Source organism: Macrosteles quadrilineatus, unplaced genomic scaffold (assembly GCF_028750875.1).
Source record: "Macrosteles quadrilineatus isolate MER2022 unplaced genomic scaffold, UCM_ALF_1.0 Scaffold_9__3_contigs__length_116548681, whole genome shotgun sequence".
NCBI lineage: Eukaryota > Metazoa > Arthropoda > Insecta > Hemiptera > Cicadellidae > Macrosteles > Macrosteles quadrilineatus.
The window spans coordinates 115046126-115070161 of NW_026542602.1; the positions used below are offsets into that span (position 1 = coordinate 115046126).

Consider the following 24036-nt stretch of genomic DNA (forward strand, 5'->3'; position numbering starts at 1 on the left):
GAACTTTGAAACAACATTTTTAATATGTTTAATATATTTTATAACAGTAAAAACAACACTTGTACAACTGACAATACAGCAGATGAGAGGATATGGTAACACATAACAAACATAATTGTTATTTATTTGAACTAAGAGTAAACATGTAAGGCACTGTATAGCAAGAATGTAAGTAAGAAACAAGGTGTATACAAAATGTCTAAAACCTACAAATTATTTATGCGGTTGAACTCATTATTATGCATTTAATTATTCAGATATTAGAAAACTTAAAACTATTTTCCAACAATAATAAATAGAACAAATGCTGTAAAATGTTAAAGCATAACATTGCACTTATTATTTATTTTCAGTTTTATGTCCTTATTGAAAAGCGCCGTTAGTAACAGGCTTCACTAAATTGCACTTCATTTTGAACGTAAATATCAACAATAATACAAGATTGATCTATAAAACAATTATTACATATATATAGTGCCGAAAATTATGTACATATTGATAATGTTTAGTGTTTAGTGTAAACTTTATCACATCTAGGTAACAAGGTATAATAAACCCTAACAAACTTTACAAAACATGCCTTAAAGTACTTAAAAGGCATTTAGCAAGCAATACAAAACGAAATATTGTAATTTTGTTCTGGTACCTAACATTACAATTGAAATACCTAAATTGTCTAAGCTGGGAAAAGTTTTGTAAAATAATCATGTCACTATTAATTTTACTATTTTCAGCTCATTTAAATTTTGAAACACTTTTGTTCATTCCTAAACAATATTACAAAATTATTTTGTTTGTATTGACAATATTAAAGCTCTTTCTATGATTCATCAATGAGATCAATGTTTCCTTAAGCAGATAATTTTTTAGATCCATCCTTCTTATCCCGAGTTTCGCCTGAAGAAGCTCGAGCTCGTTTGGGTCTGTAATCGCTCACTTGAGAATTGACAGTTCGTTTTCTACCTCTTCTCTTTTCATCAGCAGGCCTTCAAACAAAATTTTTTTGATAAAGACTATACTTTTTTAAACTTTTCAAAATATTACATATACTTGTCTTACAGCCCTATTAGAGTACAGTTATTTTAGTAATTTTTACAGTAGACTATTTTTAAACAATAAAAACATATCTGAGGTAAGTGAATGGTTATATAAATTACCTGGTCATCATTAGGTTGCTAACTAGATCCTGAGAAAAGTTTGAAGCACTTTTTTTGTTTGAAATTAGAGCACAGTTGATGGATAAACGCAGAGGGTCTAGACGTAAAAAATGCCTATGTGGCTTATAGAGTTAGCGGAAAGCTATACACATTTGCACTATTAGGCCCACATCGGTGATCATGTCATGACTTTGTATACCAAATCCTGGTAATTTAATCAATGACTCAAATGGAATTGGTGAATAATCGCTTTATTGTGCAAAACATAGTAGTGATGGTAAATATTTTGCAAATGTACGCGACGTCCTCCAAAGTACCTCCACCCAGTACGCACATTCAATGTTTGAAAGCTTTTCTCCATTAACCCACCCAGTGTCAAACATTGATGCAACGACTGTAATCGACACACTCTGGGATGTCAAGCGTCGATGCATCGACAGTGCAGACGGTTACATATTGTCTTTTAAAAAACCCAGTCAATTTCAGTCTGATCTGGACTGGATCTACAGGATGTTCAGAAAAGGTGGGGGCAAAATTTACGTAGTGGTTCCTTGTGTCTAGGGGTGTGCGAAGCAGCAAAAAATTTTCGATTCGAAGCAACGATTCGATTCAAAAGATTTTCGATTTGATTCGATGCAATTCGATTCGAAGCAATACGGTATTTTTCTATTCATAATTGTCAATTGAGTGGATTAACAATAAATTAAAATTTACCACATTTGTGTAAGACAAATTTTTGTTGATGTGGTATTAGGCCTATTCATACTTAACATATGAATTTTAGGTGAACAAATATTTATTTTAAATCATATATTAGAATAACCTGTATTGCTGGAAATACCAGTGAGCTGCTTTACTTGCCTATTTCATAATTTTTACTTGGAATTGGCTCAACTGCAAGAAAGAAGAAAATCATTTTTTTTATCAAGACATTCATTCTCATTTTAATAACTGTTTAAATAACTAAATAGGTAGCTAAATTACAACAAATTTGAATAGAACTTAATATAAAAAAGACCATTAACAAATCAATTAACATATCACAAGTTTAGGGCCTGTGGACCGGCTTCAGGACTGCAAGCAAGAAGAAAATAAAAATAACATGTTTCCACCATGCAACATGTATCATTCATTCCCTGCCTCCTAACCTCCTTAGTATAATAACCTCACACTTACATTATTTGTTACATCATAATAAATAAAGAATTATCTATTATTGGCATCAGTAGGCCTACAGCTTTACATAGGCATTATTTTTTATAGGGCCTAAAATAGTAATAGGCTAGAAGTAACATGACAAGTGGAGAACTCATCGAAGAAAAGATATTGTGTAAACTAATTTCCTATAAAACTCAAAAACAGTAAATAACATACAAACATTGTTTATGGTATAATTAGTAAGGACTAAAAAATGCATATCATGTCATACAGTAGTATAGACCTACTGCAAGAGATTAAAATCCTAAAACAACTGATTTTGATAAATGAATGAAAAGAATTAAAAATCCATAAAATAAAGCCAAACAATATCACAATTAATTAGGTACCCGAAAAGTAACTCTTAAATAATATATATAGAAGATTAAAATAATATTAAATCAAGAGATAAGAAAGTTAAATGCTAACTTCTAGTGCCCTTAGCAACACAGGTCAATGTTTTTAAACTACCCTCAATGTTTTTGGAACAGCAGGGTCTTTTTCTCTGAAGGACGGGTAGTAGTATGTCAACAAAAACAATGAATCACTCTCACCAGCCAGGCCCGGGCAACGATGTGTGCATTCAAGGTCATAGACCCTCCTCCCCTCTTACACCACCCGGTTGCTACCCGGTTGCTCCAATTGCTGACAAATGCAAGTGATGAAACAAGGAAGTAGAGACAAAAAAATATATTTCTTTATTCAAAAACACAAAACTATAACAGATCATTTTCAAAGAAATTAATTCATTGTAATTTGTGAGTTGTAAATATTGTATTGGATTTTAGAAAAATATATTTTTTAAACCCCATCTAACCAAGATACAGATCTGTTTACTATATCAGATATTTCTTTTGTTTATATTATGTAAAATACTAAAATATATTTTTAATTAGGTATGGGATAAATGATTAAACTAGTATGTCTGTATAAATAGTCTTTTTTTACTTTGTTTTCTTTGCACTGTTAGTGTTGCGTCACGGCTTTTGTCTTGTCACTCTTGTCAGTCAGTAGACGACTAGACTGGCTCTGGCTAGTGGCAGTGCGGCAATTGCTCTGTTGTGTCTTTATTCTTAAAGAAAGGTCGTGAGCCAAACTTAAACTTTAATTCTCATTTGAACATTTTAATTCCTCTGTAATAATAGATATAATAGGCCTAATATAAGAATTTCTTTGGAAATAAATTATTCTTTTTTTTTAACGGCCGTATCAGATGTGCTTCTGATTCAGAAAAAAGTTCTTAGAATCATGTGCAGAGCTAATAGATTGGACCACTGTCGACCTTTATTCAGACAAATGAAAATTTTAACAGTAACTAACTTATACATTCTACATATTCTAATTTACACTAAAACTAATCTTCACCTTTTCCTCACCAGGCAAGATATACACCTACATGAAACCCGAAACAGGACAAAACTCAATATTCCACAGCACAGATTGGCAAAATTCGGCAAATCACACAAGGCAAATTGTATCAAATTTTTCAACAAATTACATGAATCGGCAAGGACCACCACACCAAAAATCTTCAAAAATAAGGTAACTGCTTGGCTCTTAGACAATCCATTTTATAATATTTATGAATTTTTAAATACATGTGTAGAAATTAGTTTCTAGCTGTAGGTAGATTTTTATGACAACCTGTTTTAATTTAATGTAACTCTGACAATGCCTATCTCATGTATATGATCAATGGCAAATAAACCATTTCATTTCATTTTTCATTTCATTTCATTTAACAAATCTTTGACCTGACCTGAAAAATTCGGGGACCCACAGACCCCTAACAAAAATACCAAATTTATCAGACTAAAACATCAATCTTGCTAGTTAAGTATTAAGTAACAATTTTTCAGACTTATTTTTAGAATGATTTTGGAGTAGCCTATCTTGTTTTGGTAAGGTTTAAACAGTAGTAAAACATGTCTCACACTGCTTACATCAAGACAAAAAACAAAACCTCTCATCATTTGCAATGTCAAAAAAAAATATAAAACAATTAAAGCTATATTTAATGCAAAGAATGTATTAAATAAGAACGCCTTCGTAAAGGAAACGCAACCGCAACGCGCTCCTGTATTGCGGGTATTGCATTGACTTTCTGCAGGCGTTTTTCGTATATGGATACGGACTCCCTCATGAATCGAATCGTTTTTTGACCACCACTGAATCGAATCGCGATTCGATGCATCGAATCTAATCTAATCGAAATTTCGATGCATTTTCGATGCATCGCACACCCCTACTTGTGTCCAAATATAAAGAAAATCAGGAATAAAACTTTTCCAAAATCACTTCATTAACCAGATAGGCCTATCCTCAATTTTGTATTTATTACATAACAATTTTTTGGATTGTTACATACCTAATGAAAATTGGTATGTATGTTAGGGTAGAAGAGATCCATGTTACAAAAAAAGGTTATCTTTATTCAATTTAAAATGTTATATTTTTATTTATTAAAATTTAATTACAAAATGGCTGATAAAACAAATACATAATAAGTTTTGTTTTACTGTTTCCAGATGTTTTGAGAAAGTCAATGTGTTGGTGGCCGTGTTTTTGTTGTTATTTACATTTTTCAAGTTGTTGGTTACTAACTATATCATTTTCTTTATTGAAACTTGATTTTTATCTGTTTAGACAACCTACCTATTTAGATGTACAAGATAATCAATAATGACTAACTTGTTGGTTTGATGTGTTTGCAGTATAATGTTTTTAAGGTTATCTGTAAAGGCAGTAAAGTCCTTGTAAAAGGCTTAGTGGATGTTCCCCTATCATATTTATGATTTATGTTTATGGCTATCCTAAAAAAAATTAACCCGCCTATTAAAGTTCATATTTTCTTTTTCTATAACATCTATTGTATTATTAAAGTGATACATTCCAATTTGAGTAAATGTATAAGGCATTTTATCAAATAAAAATAAAGGCAAATGGCACATGAAAATGAAGCTTGGAGTGTGTATATTTGCCGAAAAGTATTTGTTTGGACAAATTTATTAAGGGCTCTGCCCCACAGGCCTACTTCCAAAAGGCTGCGCCTGACATGCTTCTAAAGAATGATTTAATTTAATTTCTTTAATGAAACAGCTGGTCAATGCAATTAACTGGTGTTTGTTTATTTACTCGAAAAAGATGTTTGTAATGCTTCATTTAGATTGAGGAAATATGTGGGTTATTTTGGCCTACTAAAGTTCATATTTTCTTTTTTTCTATAATATTTATAAATAAATGGCTATTACAGGAGTTTCATTTAGTTAACACTTATTCATAAAAATAGTGGCACAAACATTTTTTCATATTTTTATTTTGTAGTATTCAAGTATTTTTTAATCATACAATGGGTATTAAAATCCAATTAATTATGCTGAGTTATGATGTGCATGAATTTAGCTGCATGGACGATTTTTTATGATTTTTAATGAAGATAGATGAAAAATGCCTTAAAATCGACCAACACAACAGACAAAATGACTTAATAAAAAATGACAGAATCAATATACTTAAAACCACTCTTGACAACTCCTGGCGACAGTCTAGAGCTTACTGAAATGTACAATTGAATGTAGGCCCCTAATTTTTAAATACCTTGATAGTCCGTTGATTTCCTCATGGTTTGATACTATTGAGAGAACTTCTTCGTCACAACCAATTCTTGGTGCAGAAGGCAGCACTCTGCAAAAAAATACATTTCTTGTTAATAACTTTACTACTATAACTTTCTTGGTATATTAATTAACGGTCATCGTTTATAGTAACATTCAATCATAAAATAACGGTTGAATATTATTCTAGCATGTCTGAAACTTTGGTTATGTTGAATTTCAAACTGTGATTTGGAGTCTTTGAGGTTGATAGGCCTGATAAGTTTGCTGCTGCTTTTTCTCATTGGAGAATGGCTGTGTATTATATGTGTCCTTTAATGGATGTAAAAAACAGGCTATTAGAGACAAACTTGAGAACATTTTAGATATTTTAACAGCCTTAGCCTGAGTTGTAAACAAGTTGAAGATAACCATTAGGTGCTTAAGTCAAACTCCTGCTACAGTATATAGTTATCTGGTCTATAGGGTCATTACATCCCATGTTCAACTGCACCATTCCTACAAAATTATTTTCCAATTGAGAGTGGGTACCTACTGTTTATTGCATTTTTTGACCACTATCAACAATTTCTTTTATGATAACCAACAATAATGACAATTATTCTGCTACTAGTGGCCTGTAGGGGCCATTGCCCCTAATTTAGACTACAATAAAAAAAACCATATATAAAAAGGCAAATATTCGAAATATGTTTTTAAAATTATCAATTTTATGTTACTTAAAATTAACAGTGTTTCTTGTTTTATATCTTGGTTTTCCTTCCGTTGGAGTCGTATATTAGTTGCTTCTGATGTGTCAATGAAATACAATTGTAAAATGATGATTAGGCCTAAATCAATAACACAACATATTAACAAATGGAAACGTGCACACGGTTTGGCCTGAGCCCGGAGAACGACGAATCAGAGCTGAAATTATACAGCCAAACATTGCACATCTTTTCTAGTTTAAAATTGAAGATTTTTTTTGTAATCTTAAGAATTCTGTTATAGTTTCCATTTTGAGAACCAAATGTAAAGGTTAAAATTATTATTAATTATTATGAAGGCAACTCCCCATTTTGCGGTAGTAAGTCGGAAATATACCTATGAATTTGTCCCTGATTTATAAAACAGTAAGGTCCATTTCCCGGAATCTCTTTTTGTGTAGCGGAAAGCGACGCAAAAGCCATTGCACTGTTGTATTGCCTCATGTTTTTTATGAAGTTAGAATCATGTAAAAACAGTTCTTTTAGTTCGTCATTTGGGCCTACTTGTGGTTGTGGCATGTTAATAAGTCCATTGTAGCAAAATGCGTAGAAATGTCCATTTGTGGCCTCCTCTGCGAAGTGAAATGCACCACAATGCATGCAAGTGCTGTTAAGAGGACCTAGATAATGAAAACAACACTAAACTCATTTTCCAGCGTTCTTCTGAAGCAGGCTGTAAACCAGCTTTAGGATTTCTTTCATAGTTAGGCCTTACATGACGTTCTCTTTTAGCATTTCTTGTGTCAGTTGAATTCCTGGATACTCTTCCCCGTCTTGCAGGTCTTCCCCTACCCTGTCTAGTTACTTCCCCCATTATAAAAACGGAGGGGGGGGGAATTAAACAAAGACATTTCATTTTGAAACATTATTTTTTAGCAACATTGACTTTTGGAATAAATGTAAACATTGCTAATAAATAAGTAACAGCTGATTAGAATGCAGAGGTTTTTCAGTCCCCATGCTTTTCTTACGGTGGGTATTTTACGTTATATCTCGTTTTCTGCTAACTTTATGGGAATTCTGCTATTTTTCCCGAGTCTCTGGGGTCAAGACCTTTAATTTAAGACCCCTTCCGCTTTTCTGCGTCTTACCAGACGTCCACAATTTTCTGGTAAAAATTTTGTAGCCTATTACAGAATTATATATAAGAATTGGTCGGATTTAAAATCATTGTTTATTTTGGTGTCTTGACAATCAGGCAAAAAGGAAAATTGTCAAAAAGCAATAGGGGTGTTGTAGAGCATCGTAGTTAGTGTCTCGGACTTAGCCTGGATGAAAAGGTTACAGATTCGATTCCCAAGAAAAGCACAAAAATGTATGTGGATTGAGTCTCCCCTTGAAAATAATTGCACTTCTTAAATGTAAAATATCACTGTGTTGAAAAGTGACTAAGACCTATAGTATTACTTACAAAATTAGCCTGTTTCAGAATTCAAACTTAGACTGTGTAGTGTGTAGTAAAGTAATAGTTTCAGTACAAACCTGCGTAGAATTATGACAGCTCTACGCGCTACAGTGTCTTCAGGACGAACACAATGCGTTATCTCATCAGCCGCAAAACCGCTAGAACAGGGGAGTAAGTGATGAGTTAATACACAACCATCATATTAAATTGTAGGTATTTTTAACCATTAATATTTTATAACAAAAGCACATTTTTTTCATCAGGTGTTTGCCTTTTATGGGATGGTGAATGTTAAAAAACAAATTAACACTATTTCATAACACTTTTTACTCACTCTGTCTTTTTATACCCAAAAATTATTTGCACGCCACTAAAAACAGCTGTAGTTCAATAAAAGCTTACAAAATAACATTCCTGATGTTCTAGAACAACTGTGCAAAAACAAGATAGGACAGGATTAGAAATAAAAATATTACACAACAGTTTAGCTGTGACAGAATAATTAAGTAAAATCAAAATGGCAAAACAAGTTTTGGTAAGAAAAAAGAAATAGATGAAGGAAGATAAGCTTAATATGACTTAAGAGAGAAATTGTTGAAAGAATTGGTGAGAGAGATTGGAGAGAGAGTGAATTTTGTAGGAATGGTGCAATTGAACATGGTATTTAATGGCCCCATAGACCAGATGACTATATACTGTAGCAGGAGATTGACTTTAGCACTGAATGGTTATCTTCAACTTGTTTATATTCGCCTTGTTTATATTGGGTCTGATGCTGATTGGAGTATCCAATCCAAATCGATCACCACTTACTTACCATCTTTTATATGTATTTACCGTCTCGTGAGTAAACATTTTAAGTGTAAATATATTTGACATATTTTTTGTGCTTTCATGGAAAGTGAACACATGGTAAACCACAAATGAATTTGCTAAAGAAAAGTGGCTGTTTTATCAGGCTATTATCAGGCATATTATTCTCCATTAAGGAGCAAAAAGAACGCTGAGTCAAGATTTCTCTTTTTTAATAATTTTATAACTAAAGGAATTGGAGCACATAACATTTGAACTGAGTGAGTCACAATTACAACAATCACTAATCTATACCTCAACTGAAACACTTACCTCAATAAGGTGACACATCCTCTTTCCAAAGGTAAGCAGAAGATAGGTTTAGACACTCGGATAGGTTTGAAAGTGAACTTGCAGCCGAAACTGAGCATCGAGTCACTCATGAACGACACCGAAACTATCGGCCTGTCAACAAATTTCCATTTAGGCCTAAGTGATATACACATAATGAATTTATATTAGGAAAATAGACATAGGATGGGTATTGTTAAGGCAAAACACAGTGAATTGGTTATGTGCACCTCAATTTTCTCACAGTAGGTAATGCTCTACGCATGGATATTACAATATTTTTATCGAGTTCAGTTTTTCATCAATACAATCTATGAATGAGTCTTATTCGTTGTTCAAAGGTTTATTGCGGACATTTCTTATTCTTTTGCGGGAGTCTTATTCTTTTGGAAAATATCAATGTTACATTGAAACGAGTTAACCCTTAAGCGTGCGCTCATTTTTTTTACGGTGGAGCATGCATGGGGGTCTAGTGGACCCCCAAATAAAAAATGGGTATGAAAAAGTTTTTGATATTTAGCTCTTTAACACGTTCGCTACTGCAATAGTACAAAATTTTTCATTCACATGGACCAGCGACGCACATATGCGACGCCCGGTTTCCACCCATAGACTGCCGTCGCATATATGCGTCGACTAGTCACATTAAAATAGACTGCCGTCGCATATTTGCGTCGGGGTTCTAACGTTATTAAAATGCTTATATCTTTGTAACAGTCTATTTGAAGGCACTGAATTCCCTGCAGTGGTCTACAGAGATGTCTGACGCACAACTGCGTCGCTTGGTCTATGGATATGATGATTGGTGACGTCATATGATAGTTGGAAAAACTGGTCTTTACTTTTCTGCATCACTGTATGTATGTATGCAGTATGTATGCTGCATTATCCTATGTAGTTTTTTATATTCGTTCAGTTATAAACTGTTCTTGAATAATCTGTTTTTTTTTTTACTTACTTTCACCTTAAAACACAAAAAAATTAACTGTCGCATATATGCGACGTTTGGTCTATTTCATTAAAACTATGATAATTTTCACTATGGTCTTTGCTGTAGACCGGGTGTCGCAAATATGCGACATTACAAAAGGTTAAATAAAAAATACAAAAAACAAGAATAAATTATTTACAAACACGATTGTGGCGTATTACAATGTAAATGATCACTGTTTTAAAGGTTTTCGCCCGTGGTCTGTGTGTACTGTTATCCAAGTGACAGCCGGTCTATGTGTAAGATTCAAATGTATACCTCGGTCTGTGGCAATGACCGCGGCGTCGCATATATGCGACGCTCAGTAGCGAACGTGTTAAACTTCAGACGTAATATCTAGATTCATTTTCTCATATTGTTACGTAAATTTTATGATCCTACCATATTTTTAATTAATTTGAAAATAATAGTATGTTTTAACTCTGAATTTTTTCATGATGAAATTAAATATTGGTGTTAAAGAGGAGCGAATCATACTTACACAAATTTTTATTGCAAACAACTATTATTTTTAACTAGGGGAAACCCGTCGAAATCGACGGTTACTTTCAAGGCTTACGTTAATTCATCTAACTGCGATAAATTGGGTGAAATATACATATTTTGAGCATTTAGCATTGTTTAAAGGGTAGTAAGTGTGAAAACAATAATGATTTTAATTGCGTTAGTTGCCAAATTTGGTTGATCATTCAATGATTAAAATATTTCCCATACCGTACGTCATTTGACTCATCGGAGTTATTATTAGTATGTTATATGATATCTCTTCCTTTGGAAGAACCTTTAAATAGTATTAAAGTCGTATTGGTGGGTCTTTTGTAGTTAAACACTTCTGTGATTTCATCAGTGTAATATGATTTTATTTGAAATGAAAATATTTTTTGGGAAGAAAGTTCTAACTTCAAAGGGAGGTATGTCCGTTACAGTGTAAGTTTGATTTTTCCTTCGTCACGTCGCGTCAGTTCATATCGTACTTCTGTGCCAATGAATGAACCCTCTAGCATAGTTATGAGAAATTTATTGTGGGGTTACTGTTAAAGCTGGAATTCCTTGACATGGGGGATGTCAGTTAGTTGTCTCAGCCTTATCAATAACATAAAGTTGTCAATATAATCTCTCTACGGAATGATAGGTGTAGTGGAATACTTGAAGTGAAGTTGGCTTTTATTCTTAAACTGTTAGGGACCTCCTAGTTTATATGGTCTTGCGGCTTCATTGGCAACAAATAATGCAAATGACATAGCAATGGGACATTTCCAAAAAGAAAAAATACTGTAAATTGGCTGTTGCGTATATATTGACGTTTACATATTGTAAATCAACGTATCTTATAAAGGATTATGAGGTCTAGTTTAAAAGGAATATAACCTTTCTGTCATGACAGTAGCTGCTAAAATAGTATTTTCTCTTTGTACCATATTTTACAGCCAAAATGTCGTGTTATTTTCAATAATGTTACCAACCCAGTGCGCCAAAGTCCGTAATATAGGCAGGTGCAAATAATTTGTCAAGATGGGTACCATTTTAGGCAATGTTTCTATGTTTGGATTTTATTAGACACGATAAGAGCAGATATTTCTACATGAATATTTGATATGTGTAGAATAATATGATAAAATTTAGGCAAAAGTGGTGAAAAAGGCAGACACCAACCCGTACAATAGATATAAGATAGTTCAATAAGAAATAATTTAAGAATTTCTGTTATCAAAGGATTTTCCACTGATTTCGTAATAGAACGTTATATTGCAAAACATGACATGATAAAGAGGAAAATTAATTTTAAAATCAGAAAATACAATTGCAAATACTTATTTGGTACAATTCAGTAACCCAATAAATATGAGTGGTTTGAAATACAATTTAAAAATGAACAGCTGTTTTATTAAAAAGTACTAGCTGTACCCGCGGGCTTTGCCCCGTTTAACTTCTTAATTTTCAAGATGAGCTCGTTCGCATGGCTCAATCACGTCCTGGTTGAAGTTCGTTCGCTACGCTCACTCACTTTTAGGTTGAAGCTCGTTCGCTGCACTCACTTGCCTTCAGGTTAGCTCGTTCGCTACGCTAACTCGCCTCCAGGTTGAAGTTCGTTCGCTACGCTCACTCACCTTTTTTGTTGCAAAATAGCTGTTGGCATAGATTAAAAAATAATAATAGTGCTGCACCCTGTTGGTAATCCTTGTAACTTTAATGCTATTGCACATCATAGAACAGAACCAACTTGTTTAATTGAAACAGCTGTTAAGATTCATTAATTCCATTTAAATATGAGTACTCATAAGGTTAACATGGGAAACTCCAGAACCACTGGGGTGGAGCCCGAGAGTCCGATCAGAATAAAAACAACTTAGTTTTCCTATTTAATGCCTAAAGAATCGGTGTACCAAATATCAGCCTCCTAGGTAAATGGGAAGTGGGAGAATTAGTGATGAGTGAGTGAGTCAGTCAGTCAGTGAGGGCTTTGCCTTTTATATATATATATAGATTATTCACATGGCCAAAATGTAAACAACTCTTTGGAGGGATCTTTAAAGGCTTCTGGGGCAGATCCCTAAGGGATTTTGCTTAGTTTTTCTTTTGATTTCTCATCTACAGACCAAGACCTTTCTTTGGACACCTCTACCAAGTTTCTACGCCCAGCCGTTCTCTCAAATTAGTGGGGACAAAGTTTCCAATTAAATATTTAAATTCCCCCATGTTAATCTTATGGGAGAAAATCCAACTTTGATGGCCTGTGGGGCAAAGCCCGAGGATTTTTATTACATGAATTGGTGAAAGGGGGCGTCTACAGAAAAAATACTTTATTTTGACACGTCGTTTGTAAAAATCCGTCCATTATTAACGGAGGAGTAGTGTTTTCAAGAAATCGCCTTCACGTATTATATATAAGGATTTTACAAAAGTATAATATTTGTAAAAACCCATGGAAGCAGCAAATATTTCATTAATTAATACATTTGCCGGTTTGTAGAAAATGCTGTACAAAAATATAAAAAATTAAAAACTTTCTTTTATAATGCATGTTTTTCTTTAAACATCCTCATTCAGTTGGTTTAGAATTCCTTTTAAAGCACACTTCACAAATATTTTACACTAGCGGTTTGCCCGTTCTACGTACGGGAATCTAGTAGTAAGTTAAAACCTTATATTCAGAACAGGAGTTGGTTTGCATATTTAGTGTGCATTTTTCCAGATATGATGGCAAAACTATAATTGTTTAGGAATACATATAAACCTTCTCAAATACAATATCTGACAGTTTCAAAGCCAAAACGAATGCTTCGCAATTAAATGTCACCCGATCGTGTTAGTTCATATTTTATATCTAACGATGAAAGGAATTGCTTTACAGTATAGATCTATGAGGCATAGCCCTAAGGTAGGCCTGTAATTGAAAGTTACTTTTCACACTGGTTAAAAGTAGTTAAAACACTACCTCAACCTCACTACTGCACACTTATTCGGGTTGAAATTTTTATTAACAATGGTGCTCTTGTCTTTTCCACGAAAAATAAGGACATTAGTGCGTTACCAATAGACATACACACACAAATACAGAATTGAGTCCACACAACATTTTGGAGTCCAGACAGAAAACGCTAAAAATTATACAGTAAGAAATCAAATAAATAAGCATAAAAGCAGCAGCATTAAATTAAATAAGCAATAAGGTGCAGTGTTTATAAATAAATAGTGATGTGTTTGTAAGTTATGTAAAAATGATTCTTACTGCTACCACCGGTTCCAAAAAAGGAAAGGAAAAGTAGCATTACCAAAAACCAACGTTTACATTTGAGAAAAGAACTGTAAGTAGTACTTGCGACTAATTCAACCTGTCCTTCTAATAAAACTGTACGGTATTATAGGTGTTAATCTGTTGGCAAATATATAAATAAATAAATACACAGGCCACAAAACATGTAACATGTAACGTTACCAACGTAAAGCTTTAAAAACTCACTATGGTTTGCTAAAAAAACTTTCACTTGATGTGGTGCAGTACCGAAGTTATTAATCTCCTTTGGTTTTAAATTTGTTTTTAAGTTTTCGAAAATCAAAGTTGTTTCCCATTAATAACATTATTTGTAAGCAGCTTTTATTGTTAACACATCAATGACAGTTTGAAGAAACCACCTTTATCCAAACAAAGGTTTCTTATTTAAAGATTACGTAATATCTAAACAATAATCGGTAGGCTACATATATCTAGCAAACATTCTGAGGAAATGTGACAAAAACGCACTAATCTGGGGTTTTGTACGTTTGTAGTTTTATTTCCTAAGTAGCAAAAGTACCGATATCGTTGTCGAAATGTAAGTAAGTAGAAACCAAAAGTGACACATTGGAAAAGCGAGTTTAGCTACATCTGTTAAGTTAAACCTCTGTTACGGTACGATCACAGCGAAATTAGAAAGATCTTCCAAGATCGCAGCAACATCCACGATCACCCAATGCAGTTGTGATTTTTTACTTTGCACTTAACACAACTGTCCTTGAAGCGCCGTCAATGTGTGGAAACCTTTGTAAGCTACGGTATTGGTGACGATGATTAAAAAAATGTAAGTTTCCTTGCAATAATACAACACTGATTCACGGTATTTTCCCGGTTATCAAAACTCAAGAACAATCGTTGCACTTGCGATTAATTAAAGCGGTTAAGTAAGGCACAACGTTTTTAATCTCACTTGGTTTGGATGTGCTGACAAAACTTGATCGGAAATGGTTGCGGTATTTGTAAACAACTTTGAATGTAAGCATATCAGTGACAGCTAGAAGTGAGAACTAATCCAAACAGCTGATTGATATTTCATAAAATGTAATAGTAAACATTGGGAGAAAATTTGACAAAAATCGAACAAAATTGGGTTTTTGGTGGTTTGTTATTTTGTTTTCAAAGAAGCGAGGCCATGTTTTTATAGACAAAGACACTCTCACCAATCCATTAAATACAGAAAAATTATTAGAACCGTGATCGGTACTCTAGTTTTCTAGGAGTAGGCCGCGTAAAATGACATTTTGGCGTTACAGACCGAGTCACAGAATGGACAGACAGACATACAGACAGAAATTGAGATAAGACTCGTTTCGGCTTTCTTAGGCTATGAAACGTAAAAATAACCAAAAACTGCATGATTCTAAGCAATGTACAGACAAAACTCTAATTTTATTTATATAGATTTGTCCCTGGCACATTGGTTTTTTTAAGGCTTTACACTTAAATTTGGTCTTGGCGTCTTTTTGTCCAAGGCAGACGGTGCACCGCACCTTTGCACTGGGAGGCTAGAACAGTGGACTCAATGGTTGGACATTTCTATCCAATTGGTTTACAGATACTAAGTTTTTTTTGGCAAACTTTCAATACTATCAAAATTATAAATAAAATACACCTGCCACAGCAAACCTGCAGCCTAAGCTAATTTCCAATTGTCTGAATTGATTTTCAATTAAATCTATTTATAACATTAGGTTTAACGAGTACCTAGGGTTGCTGCTACAAAGAAACTAACAAAGTGGGTTTTTTTTTTAATTTATAACTTAACTTAGTTTAAAATAAATAAATTCGCCAAGTTTGATCAAAATATATCCATAAACAAGCAAACTACAACATTTTTGAGCAGAGCAAGCGAAGCTCTTATACATTTCGTAATACAGTAGACTCCCTCTTATCCGGACTCCTTGGGACCGAAGCCAGTCCGGATAACGGTTTTTCCGGTTAAACCGACATCCCAAAAAAAAAACTCATTAAAATGGACCGTTTACGGTGATATTCGACTTAAATTTAGGAGAGCATTGTATTTAGACATGTGATCACTGGTCTCAAATCTTTCCCACGAGAACAGTCGTTACAGTACCACCCACTTCCTGCCGATCTAGTCCGGTTAAACCAATGTGCCGATAATAATTGTCCGGTTAAAGAGATGTCATTTCCGTCGACTGTAGTCCGGTTAAACCGATGTCCGGTTAAAAGGTGTCCGGATGAGAGGGAGTCTACTGTACGCAAACTCCTTCTAGATGGCTGATACAATCATTTTCAAATTTTGCATGGTGATGAGGACCGTATCGGTGAGTGCTAACATCTATATGGCGTTAAAAAACTATCTAAGGAATCTGCCACACAGGCTCTCAAAATTAAGATCAGCTGTCGACTTAAAGGAATGATTGTAACTGTAACTGTTATCACGGATATTAGAAACTGTATGGATCATAAACATAAACAAATTATGTCACAAGCTCGAACCAATATTAACATGAACATATGGTTTGGACGTTTTTTGATAGGTAAATTTACAAATAATAATACAAACAAGTTTGATTTCGGGATAGTGACGTTATTTGTTTATGATCAATACTGTTTCTGTTCTATATTCGTGCTGCGTGATTAATTCTTAGATCATCAAAATGGTTGTGATATGGATGTGGTTTGGCTCAGTAATTAATTTTAGATCTTTATTATTCAACTCAGAATGTCGCTAGAAACACTAGATTGATTATATTGAGCCTTAACGATCCTTATGAGTCCAGTACCGTTGCTATAAAACTATAGTAACACGCTTCAATAATGATAGCAGAGCAACATAAAACCGCATCTATATCACAGCCAGTTCAAAACGTAGGAACACGTGAGCCGGCAACACGCGACAACACGCCGGAATTCGACCAGTAAAATCGTGATCAGCAAACACGTGGTGGAGTTGAAATTCAGATTTAGTTACAAGTTACAAGTTACAATTAATCCAAAATGGAACTTAGTAAATAATTGCAGCAATGAATTAAAATAAAATTTTCAATTTCAAATGTTTGCTAAATTTAAAAAAAATTAGGGTAAATGAATTTGGTGTTTTGTGATCGGGGGCACGTACGTCAGAAATAATATAAATTGGAGTGTATTTCAATAATGTTTTACAGGTTTTGTTTGGGTGAATAATTGCAATGCTAGTTGAAATAAATGTTAAAATAAAGTGAATCGATGCCTTTAGAGTAGACCTAGTTCATGTTTCAGTCTGAAGTGGCATAAGTCTAAAGAATTTAGCACGAAGATTAATAAAAAAAAAAAAAAAAAAATGTAAATAAGTTAGAAAAAAAAAATATACATATATAGGGTAGATAAGAAAGGCATTAAATTTTAACGAGCATTGCGATTGTTACTATTTGTATAAAATGGGTATATTGTGTTAATTAAGAGATTTTTTATGCCAACAATAAAATAAAGCAATTACGTAGAATAATTAAGTACTGAGCCAAGCCAACATCCTTAACTTAAGCAACGTAGCATAGAGTAGATAATATTCATTTTCATTTTCTCCCCCTTCTTACATGCCTTCAACACATGGACCAATACACTTCCGGTTAGCTGATCTCAAACTCAAGTCTAAGATGTGTCTTTTCTGAGGGCACATCTATGAGCGAAAGTGAAAGCGACCGGGGGTGACTTGATCCAAAACATATCACACTAAATGTTCCTCCCAACATCTGCTTTATTTGGAGTGAGAATATATTTTATTCAATATTTTTTATTTTACTACTATACAGATATAACCCAGGGAATTTATAATATCATTTTATTATATTATTTTTTATGTAATAAATAACCCTTGGTTATATCGCTCACAAAGAATTAGCAGAGATAGTCTTTCCTACGGATTGTGGCCACAAACGTAGGCAAGATGGACAAGGAAACATTAAATACACTAATTCACACTCTCTCACAAACACATAAACATACACGGATCTATCTCTTTATACTATTCTATTTTCTATCTATCTATTTATATCTGTCTATTTACTGTGCTAGTTATAAGTTAAGGGAAAATTAAAAAAGTGTAAAATAGTTAAATAGTGTTACGGAGAAACAGGTAATTAAAATTAAGGGTAGTAATAAAAGATCATTAGTAAGGAAGTACAATTAAGTAGGATGTAGAGTAGAGACAATAAAGGTAAACAAAGTATCGGTCAAGGCCAAACGTCAAACGGGATTCTTATCTCACCAGCAGGCAACGGACCGAGATAACGAGAAATTTAGGGCGTATTATATCGTCCGAGGATATAGTGGAATTCTTTTGAGAGTGTAGCATGACGCTCAAATTTTATTTAAAAAGGGAAAAAAGTACAAAAAATCATATTTAGAAGTTCATAGTTATGGGAAAATGATATAGTAAAATAAATCAGTAAACAATAATCCCACCCTAACCCTCCTACCCTTCTCATTGAATTTTTTTTAGAGCAAATAGACTTGGGTATCGCGCTAGGACAGAAGAATGAATGTATTCCGTATGGCTAAAAAGGTGCACGGTCAACCTACACCAAACAGCGATACCAATAGGCGCGACACATGTCTTCCATCCAAATCATTTTATTTTAGTAAAAAAAAAGAAAAGTGTTGAATAAAGACAAGCTTGATAATGTTTGTCAAACAAATCAAAACAACCCCTTAGATTATAAGCCAAGCAGTCATTAAGTTAGTTTTATTTCATAAGTTAGTATTTTTCCATCCATATTTCAATTTCATATTGCAAGTGCATTTTAATGTCATTTTTTAATACCATAAATTTTCTCATTCATCAATTCACAGTTTAAAAACTAGGTAGTTTAAGGGTAGTCCGCGAAATTTTATTTGCGAATTATTAAGGCATATATCGGTAATAAAAAAAAAAAGAAATATATATAAAATATATACGACAGAATGAAATCTAACCTACATATAGAGGAAGATAAATGACAATTTTCTACAAACCTTACCTCTACCAACATAAAATGATTATTCAAGATTAGACAACACATTTTAAACAAGTTGAACAAATACTGCATTCATCATCAACATCTACAATAATAAAGCTGAAGACCTTCGTCATGCGACTGAGTAATCTCGACATCCGATCAGAACATCGTCATCATTATGAATAATAAAAATCATCGCAGCATTATTGAATCACCATCACCAAGATCATCACCTCTTCAATAGTCATACATCAACAATCTGCAACATCTGCATCGACCATTCATCTATCTCAATAACAGCAACTTCAATTCGCACAGATCTCCAAGAAGAAATTCTAATTTGAAAGCTTCATTTACAGCCCTGAATGTAGTAAGGGCAACACGTCTTCAAGAAATATATAATTCCAAATGTCATGGCGAGATCGTCAGAATACAACGTCAAGCAAGTCCGAACGTCAACAATATGCTAAATCAGCAAAAAAAAATTTTTTTTTAAATAAAAAATAAAATAAAATATTACCGATATACTACCGCCAGAACCTTTAGCTTAGTTTTAATTAGTGTAAGTTAGGGCCATCAACAAGTTCAAGCAAATTCTTCAAAAACAGATCAATTAATAGTTCAATAGTTTAGTTAAAGACGGATATTTTTTTTTCTCTCTCTCCCACCAACCAGAAACGCATTATCAAAGCACAAATAGTTAATCAATATGGAAGAAACAACACACCAAACATGCGAAAAGCACCTAAGCCTCAGAAGTACAGTGGTGACCGTCGCGCTGGCCCGCCACTGGATTGCCGATGGCACCAGGGAGCCACGCCGAGACGCGCCGCGATGGGAAACGCGAAATCAAGCGGCACCACCACTGTCACAAGTACCCAAGTCCCGCGCAAACACAGGGATTGTACCCAAAACCTTACCTTCCTACCATACCAAAATATTTTTTTCTTTTAAGTCGGGGAGGTTGTGACGCTTGCGTCACAGCGAAGACGCGTCAGGGTAAATCAGCTGATCGCTGGAGAACTAGGGGGGGGGGTTATGAAGCGCGGGGAGGGCGTCGGAGTCGTGCGGCGGATATCAGGGCGAGCGGACGAACTTCGATGGTCAAGGCTGGAATCGCCGAATTGATAAGTTTTCCTTAGTATAATATGTTTATGAATATGTTTTAACTTTTCAGTAAAGGGGGGGGATTAAGGGGTTAGGGAACTATAATTTTATTTCAGCTTAATATGTAAATTATACCTTGAGCACACTCGTACCCTTAAGGTACGAGTGGAAGTTTTCAATGTTCTTTTCCTTATTATATTTAATTAGAAGTATTAGAAATTATTAGATCATCAAAATGGCTGTGATATGGATGTGGTTTGGCTCAGTAATTAATTTTAGATCTTTATTATTCAACTCAGAATGTCGCTAGAAACACTAGATTGATTATATTGAGCCTTAACGATCCTTATGAGTCCAGTACCGTTGCTATAAAACTATAGTAACACGCTTCAGTACAAAACGTCTTTTGTAAATTCATCTCTTTAAAATTATACACAACAGTTTAACCAATTAATGTTTGTTTTAGATATATTTCCTTATTTCTTGTTAGGCCCATAAACAAAACAAAGACAGACTGAACTAATCTAACATAGAACAGGGGTAGGGGTCAACGCTGCCGACACGTGACAGTCGCGACTTATCCATCACCGGCGCCGCATCACGTTTCGCAGTCGTTCTTTAATTAATGTTTAAATGTTTCGTGCGTGTTTTCGTGTGTGTAAATGTCTACATGTTTTATGTATAACCATGACGAACTCAACACCGAGGGATGTTTTATAAAGAAGCTGGCGTTTAACAAACCTGAAGATGTGCCAGTAATAGGCATGAAACAGCTGTAGTTTCATAAAACTACCGAGGATCGGAGGCAGAAGCCTGGTAATTTAAACCTTATTAATCTAACATAGCCTAATTGACGCAGCAAAGTGTAAGGAGTCCAGTTCTTAGAATGATTGTATGGCATAAAATTACGATATATAACACATAGAAACAATAGACCTATTATATCACCTAAAAATGATTAACAATCCAATATAAGTATATTTAAATAATGTATCAAAATGCCGTACGCGGTTCCCACACTACAAATTGCTTACCTTTACCACTTCCTTCGCCACTACCTATGTCGTGGGCCTGTTACCCTCTCTTCTCATAGCATTTTAGTATTACAGATACATTTATTTAACTGCCAAAAAGGGTTCCAACACTCTGCACTGCTCGCCTTGAAAGTTTCCTTCACCTCTTCCTATGTCATGGACCTGTTTCCCTTCCTTCCATAGCATTTTAGTATAAAAATATACTAACATTAAATTTAACAATGTAAAACGCTGCTTAATACTAAGTAGGTATTATATACCTACTACGTATATATTTGTACAATGTAAAGGTGAATTTTAATACTGAACATAAACTGTACATAACTGTCGACTAATATTGTAAAGTTCAATTTATTATTCTGGATGTTGTAGAATTATAATGTCATAATATTAATATTCATAGACATCAAACTGTTTTACTCCATGAATGAAAATGTTGCAGCAGAACCTGTTTTGTATTCACATCATTAGGCTATACAATTGAAGATGTACAACCTGGGCTGACTACTTAGTTTATTCTATGCCATTGGTAATTAAAATACTATATAAAACGTTTTACTACCACATGAATGTCCAATTTAAAAGATTCAAAAGCTCTTACCTGTCGAAAATGTGAATTGGGTCAATGTGAGAGACAATACATCCACCGGGTCGATAGTCATTGATGACAGCAGAGTTGACAAACCCCTCAGGGATCAGGCCCGTGCGAACGAGCGGGTTAATTACCAAACGGGTTACCCAGGTTGGTATCGGGTCTACGTCGCCTTGCCTGTACAAGCGCTCCATACCAGGTCCCTTTCGAGCCAGCTGGGATCCATATGTGTAACCCTCGCCGAAGAAATACCTTAAGAACAGAAGCAGATTTTATTAAATAACTTACATAAACAAAATCATTAGGCTACAACTAAGCAATGTTGACAATGGTATTTATTTACTGTAGGTGCCTCCAAAGGAATTTTTAATTTTATATCTTACTTTGTTTTGGTAGTTGTTTAACTCCTGAATCCAAATATACCATTATTTTTCACCGCTGATAAATATTACCTACTCAAAATATCAACATATTACAATAAACAATGTCGGACGGATGACATTTGCAAGTGGAATGAACTGTGGTTGGAAAATCAAAAATTTGTTTGTAGGCACCAAATAGTAAATAATTACCAGACAATCTCTCTAGGAAAGGATCGTGTGATGCTTTCAAAACTCTTGTTTTTATAAGTTACACTGTAATATAATAATATACTTAATTAGGCTAAATAGGCCTAACTATGCCACCCTGAGCGGATTCACAGCAAAATATTTTAGGCCTACACTTACTTGTTACGCAGCGGAGCACGATCAACAGTGCAAGGTTTATACTTTCCCTTATCGGCTCTTTCTACAACTCGATCTATCTTTGCTTCAATTTTTGTGCATTGGACGTCATCAAATAATCTTTTCTGTTGAATTCCCTCTTTTAAAAGATTTAAAACAGATATTTCCTCTTCAATAGTACGATGATGTGAATAATAAACAGGTACTGCTGCATACCTAGGTATAAAAAATACTATTAAGTTATAAAAATGAATAACATTTGAGGAGAAATCTAAACCAGACAAACCAAAACAAAAGTTAAGTTGAATCAAATCACAAAAAGTAGCCTATCAATTCTGTCATTAGACAGATTAGCCTTAAACAAAGATAAGACTCAGGACATCATGTTTAGTCTTAACAAAAATGTTGCCAGCAGTGATGATCCTGTAAAGCTTCTGGGTTTCGCCCTGGATTCTGAGCTTGTGAGGAGTGACCACATTGACACCCTCTGTGCTAAGCTCAATCGAGTGATTTTCCTTTTAAGAAACTTATCTCATGAATTGCCGAAAATATAGTTTAACAATCAATATTTTTAACTATATCAATTATAAAAATGAACTGTCATAACCTAACCTAACTAACCAAACTTGCTGATAGTAAAATCTAAGTAAGGTTTGCTAATCGAATCCGATATTAGCATAGCAAACTGTACCCTCGGTCTTCCCTTGATTTTGATTTTTATAAAACAAGTTGGGTATAAAAATGGGGTGAATATCCTATTCCTACCTTTTGTCTGGAAATTCGTGGTCAACTTCTGAGCATTTCTGTTTGATACGTAATAATTGTCTCAAATCACTAAAACCCTCTGCCATGACTGAAATTGAAATTATATTAGGTTTTGACGACACACTACACTATTTTAAATGTCTTCTAGGGCTAGTTTAGTTATTACTTAGTCCTATATTATTATGTTTGAAGTCTACTCAAATAAATATAAATGTCAATTTAGGTTAGGTTGAGCTGAGTGAGGAGGAGACATACATGGGTTTCGGTTTCGATTGACTTTTTTTATTGGGATGGGATGTAAAAATAAATTGCAGCTGTTTTCCCGGTTTTATTCATTGGGATAAATAGATTATAGCTGGAGTCACTACTCTGAGAAAAACGTGCCACTGTCACTGTTTAGTGTTTTTCTATTTTTGCTGGTTTTTTTCGGTGTTTCGTGTTGTTAGGTTGACTGTATGATTGGTTGGTGGGATGACTGGGATGCTGTCAACGTCAACTTCCAATTCATTCTAACCTAACCATTCATACTATTGGGGTTATCCGTTATTTCAAGGACTTGTATCAAACACTTATTTAAGTTATTGCACGTTAAACCCTGTGTATTTAAAGTTATTTTTAAACATTATAAATTTTTTTTATGGTAAATAAATACTAACTTATTTACATCTTTTTTGAAGCTATTAAGGCGGGTTACACACCGGTACCTATCGCAGACATAATGTCGCAGATATTTTTCATGCCTACGACATGCCCCCTGAAAACCAACCTACACAATGTTAACTTATGGAGCTATACACAGTCGCAGTGTCTCGAGCGAACCAACCGGTCGATGTTTGGAAAGA

The 24036-nt window shown here is 34.0% G+C and overlaps 1 protein-coding gene across 1 annotated transcript; it reads right to left on the bottom strand.

The window, feature by feature from the left end:
• LOC129004428 (RNA demethylase ALKBH5-like) lies at positions 1-23432 on the bottom strand. The gene is made up of 7 exons (XM_054433014.1): positions 23195-23432; positions 22433-22645; positions 21714-21956; positions 9248-9379; positions 8200-8280; positions 5952-6038; positions 1-986 (listed from the first exon to the last, which is right to left on the bottom strand). Exons 1-7 carry the CDS (start codon positions 23278-23280, stop codon positions 851-853), a joined length of 978 nt encoding a protein of 325 aa, XP_054288989.1. The 5' UTR covers positions 23281-23432; the 3' UTR covers positions 1-850.
• Positions 23433-24036: the final 604 nt, after the last annotated feature.

Bases quoted from the DNA above. Each gene is read 5' to 3' on its own strand.
- LOC129004428 (XM_054433014.1), bottom strand. From the start codon at position 23,280: ATGGCAGAGGGTTTTAGTGATTTGAGACAATTATTACGTATCAAACAG. The intron at 21,957-22,432 runs GTAAGTGTAGGC...TCTGTTCTTAAG, and splicing joins CGTGCTCCGCTGCGTAACAA to GTATTTCTTCGGCGAGGGTT. The intron at 9,380-21,713 runs GTAAGAGCTTTT...ATTTGTTGACAG, and splicing joins CCAATTCACATTTTCGACAG to GCCGATAGTTTCGGTGTCGT.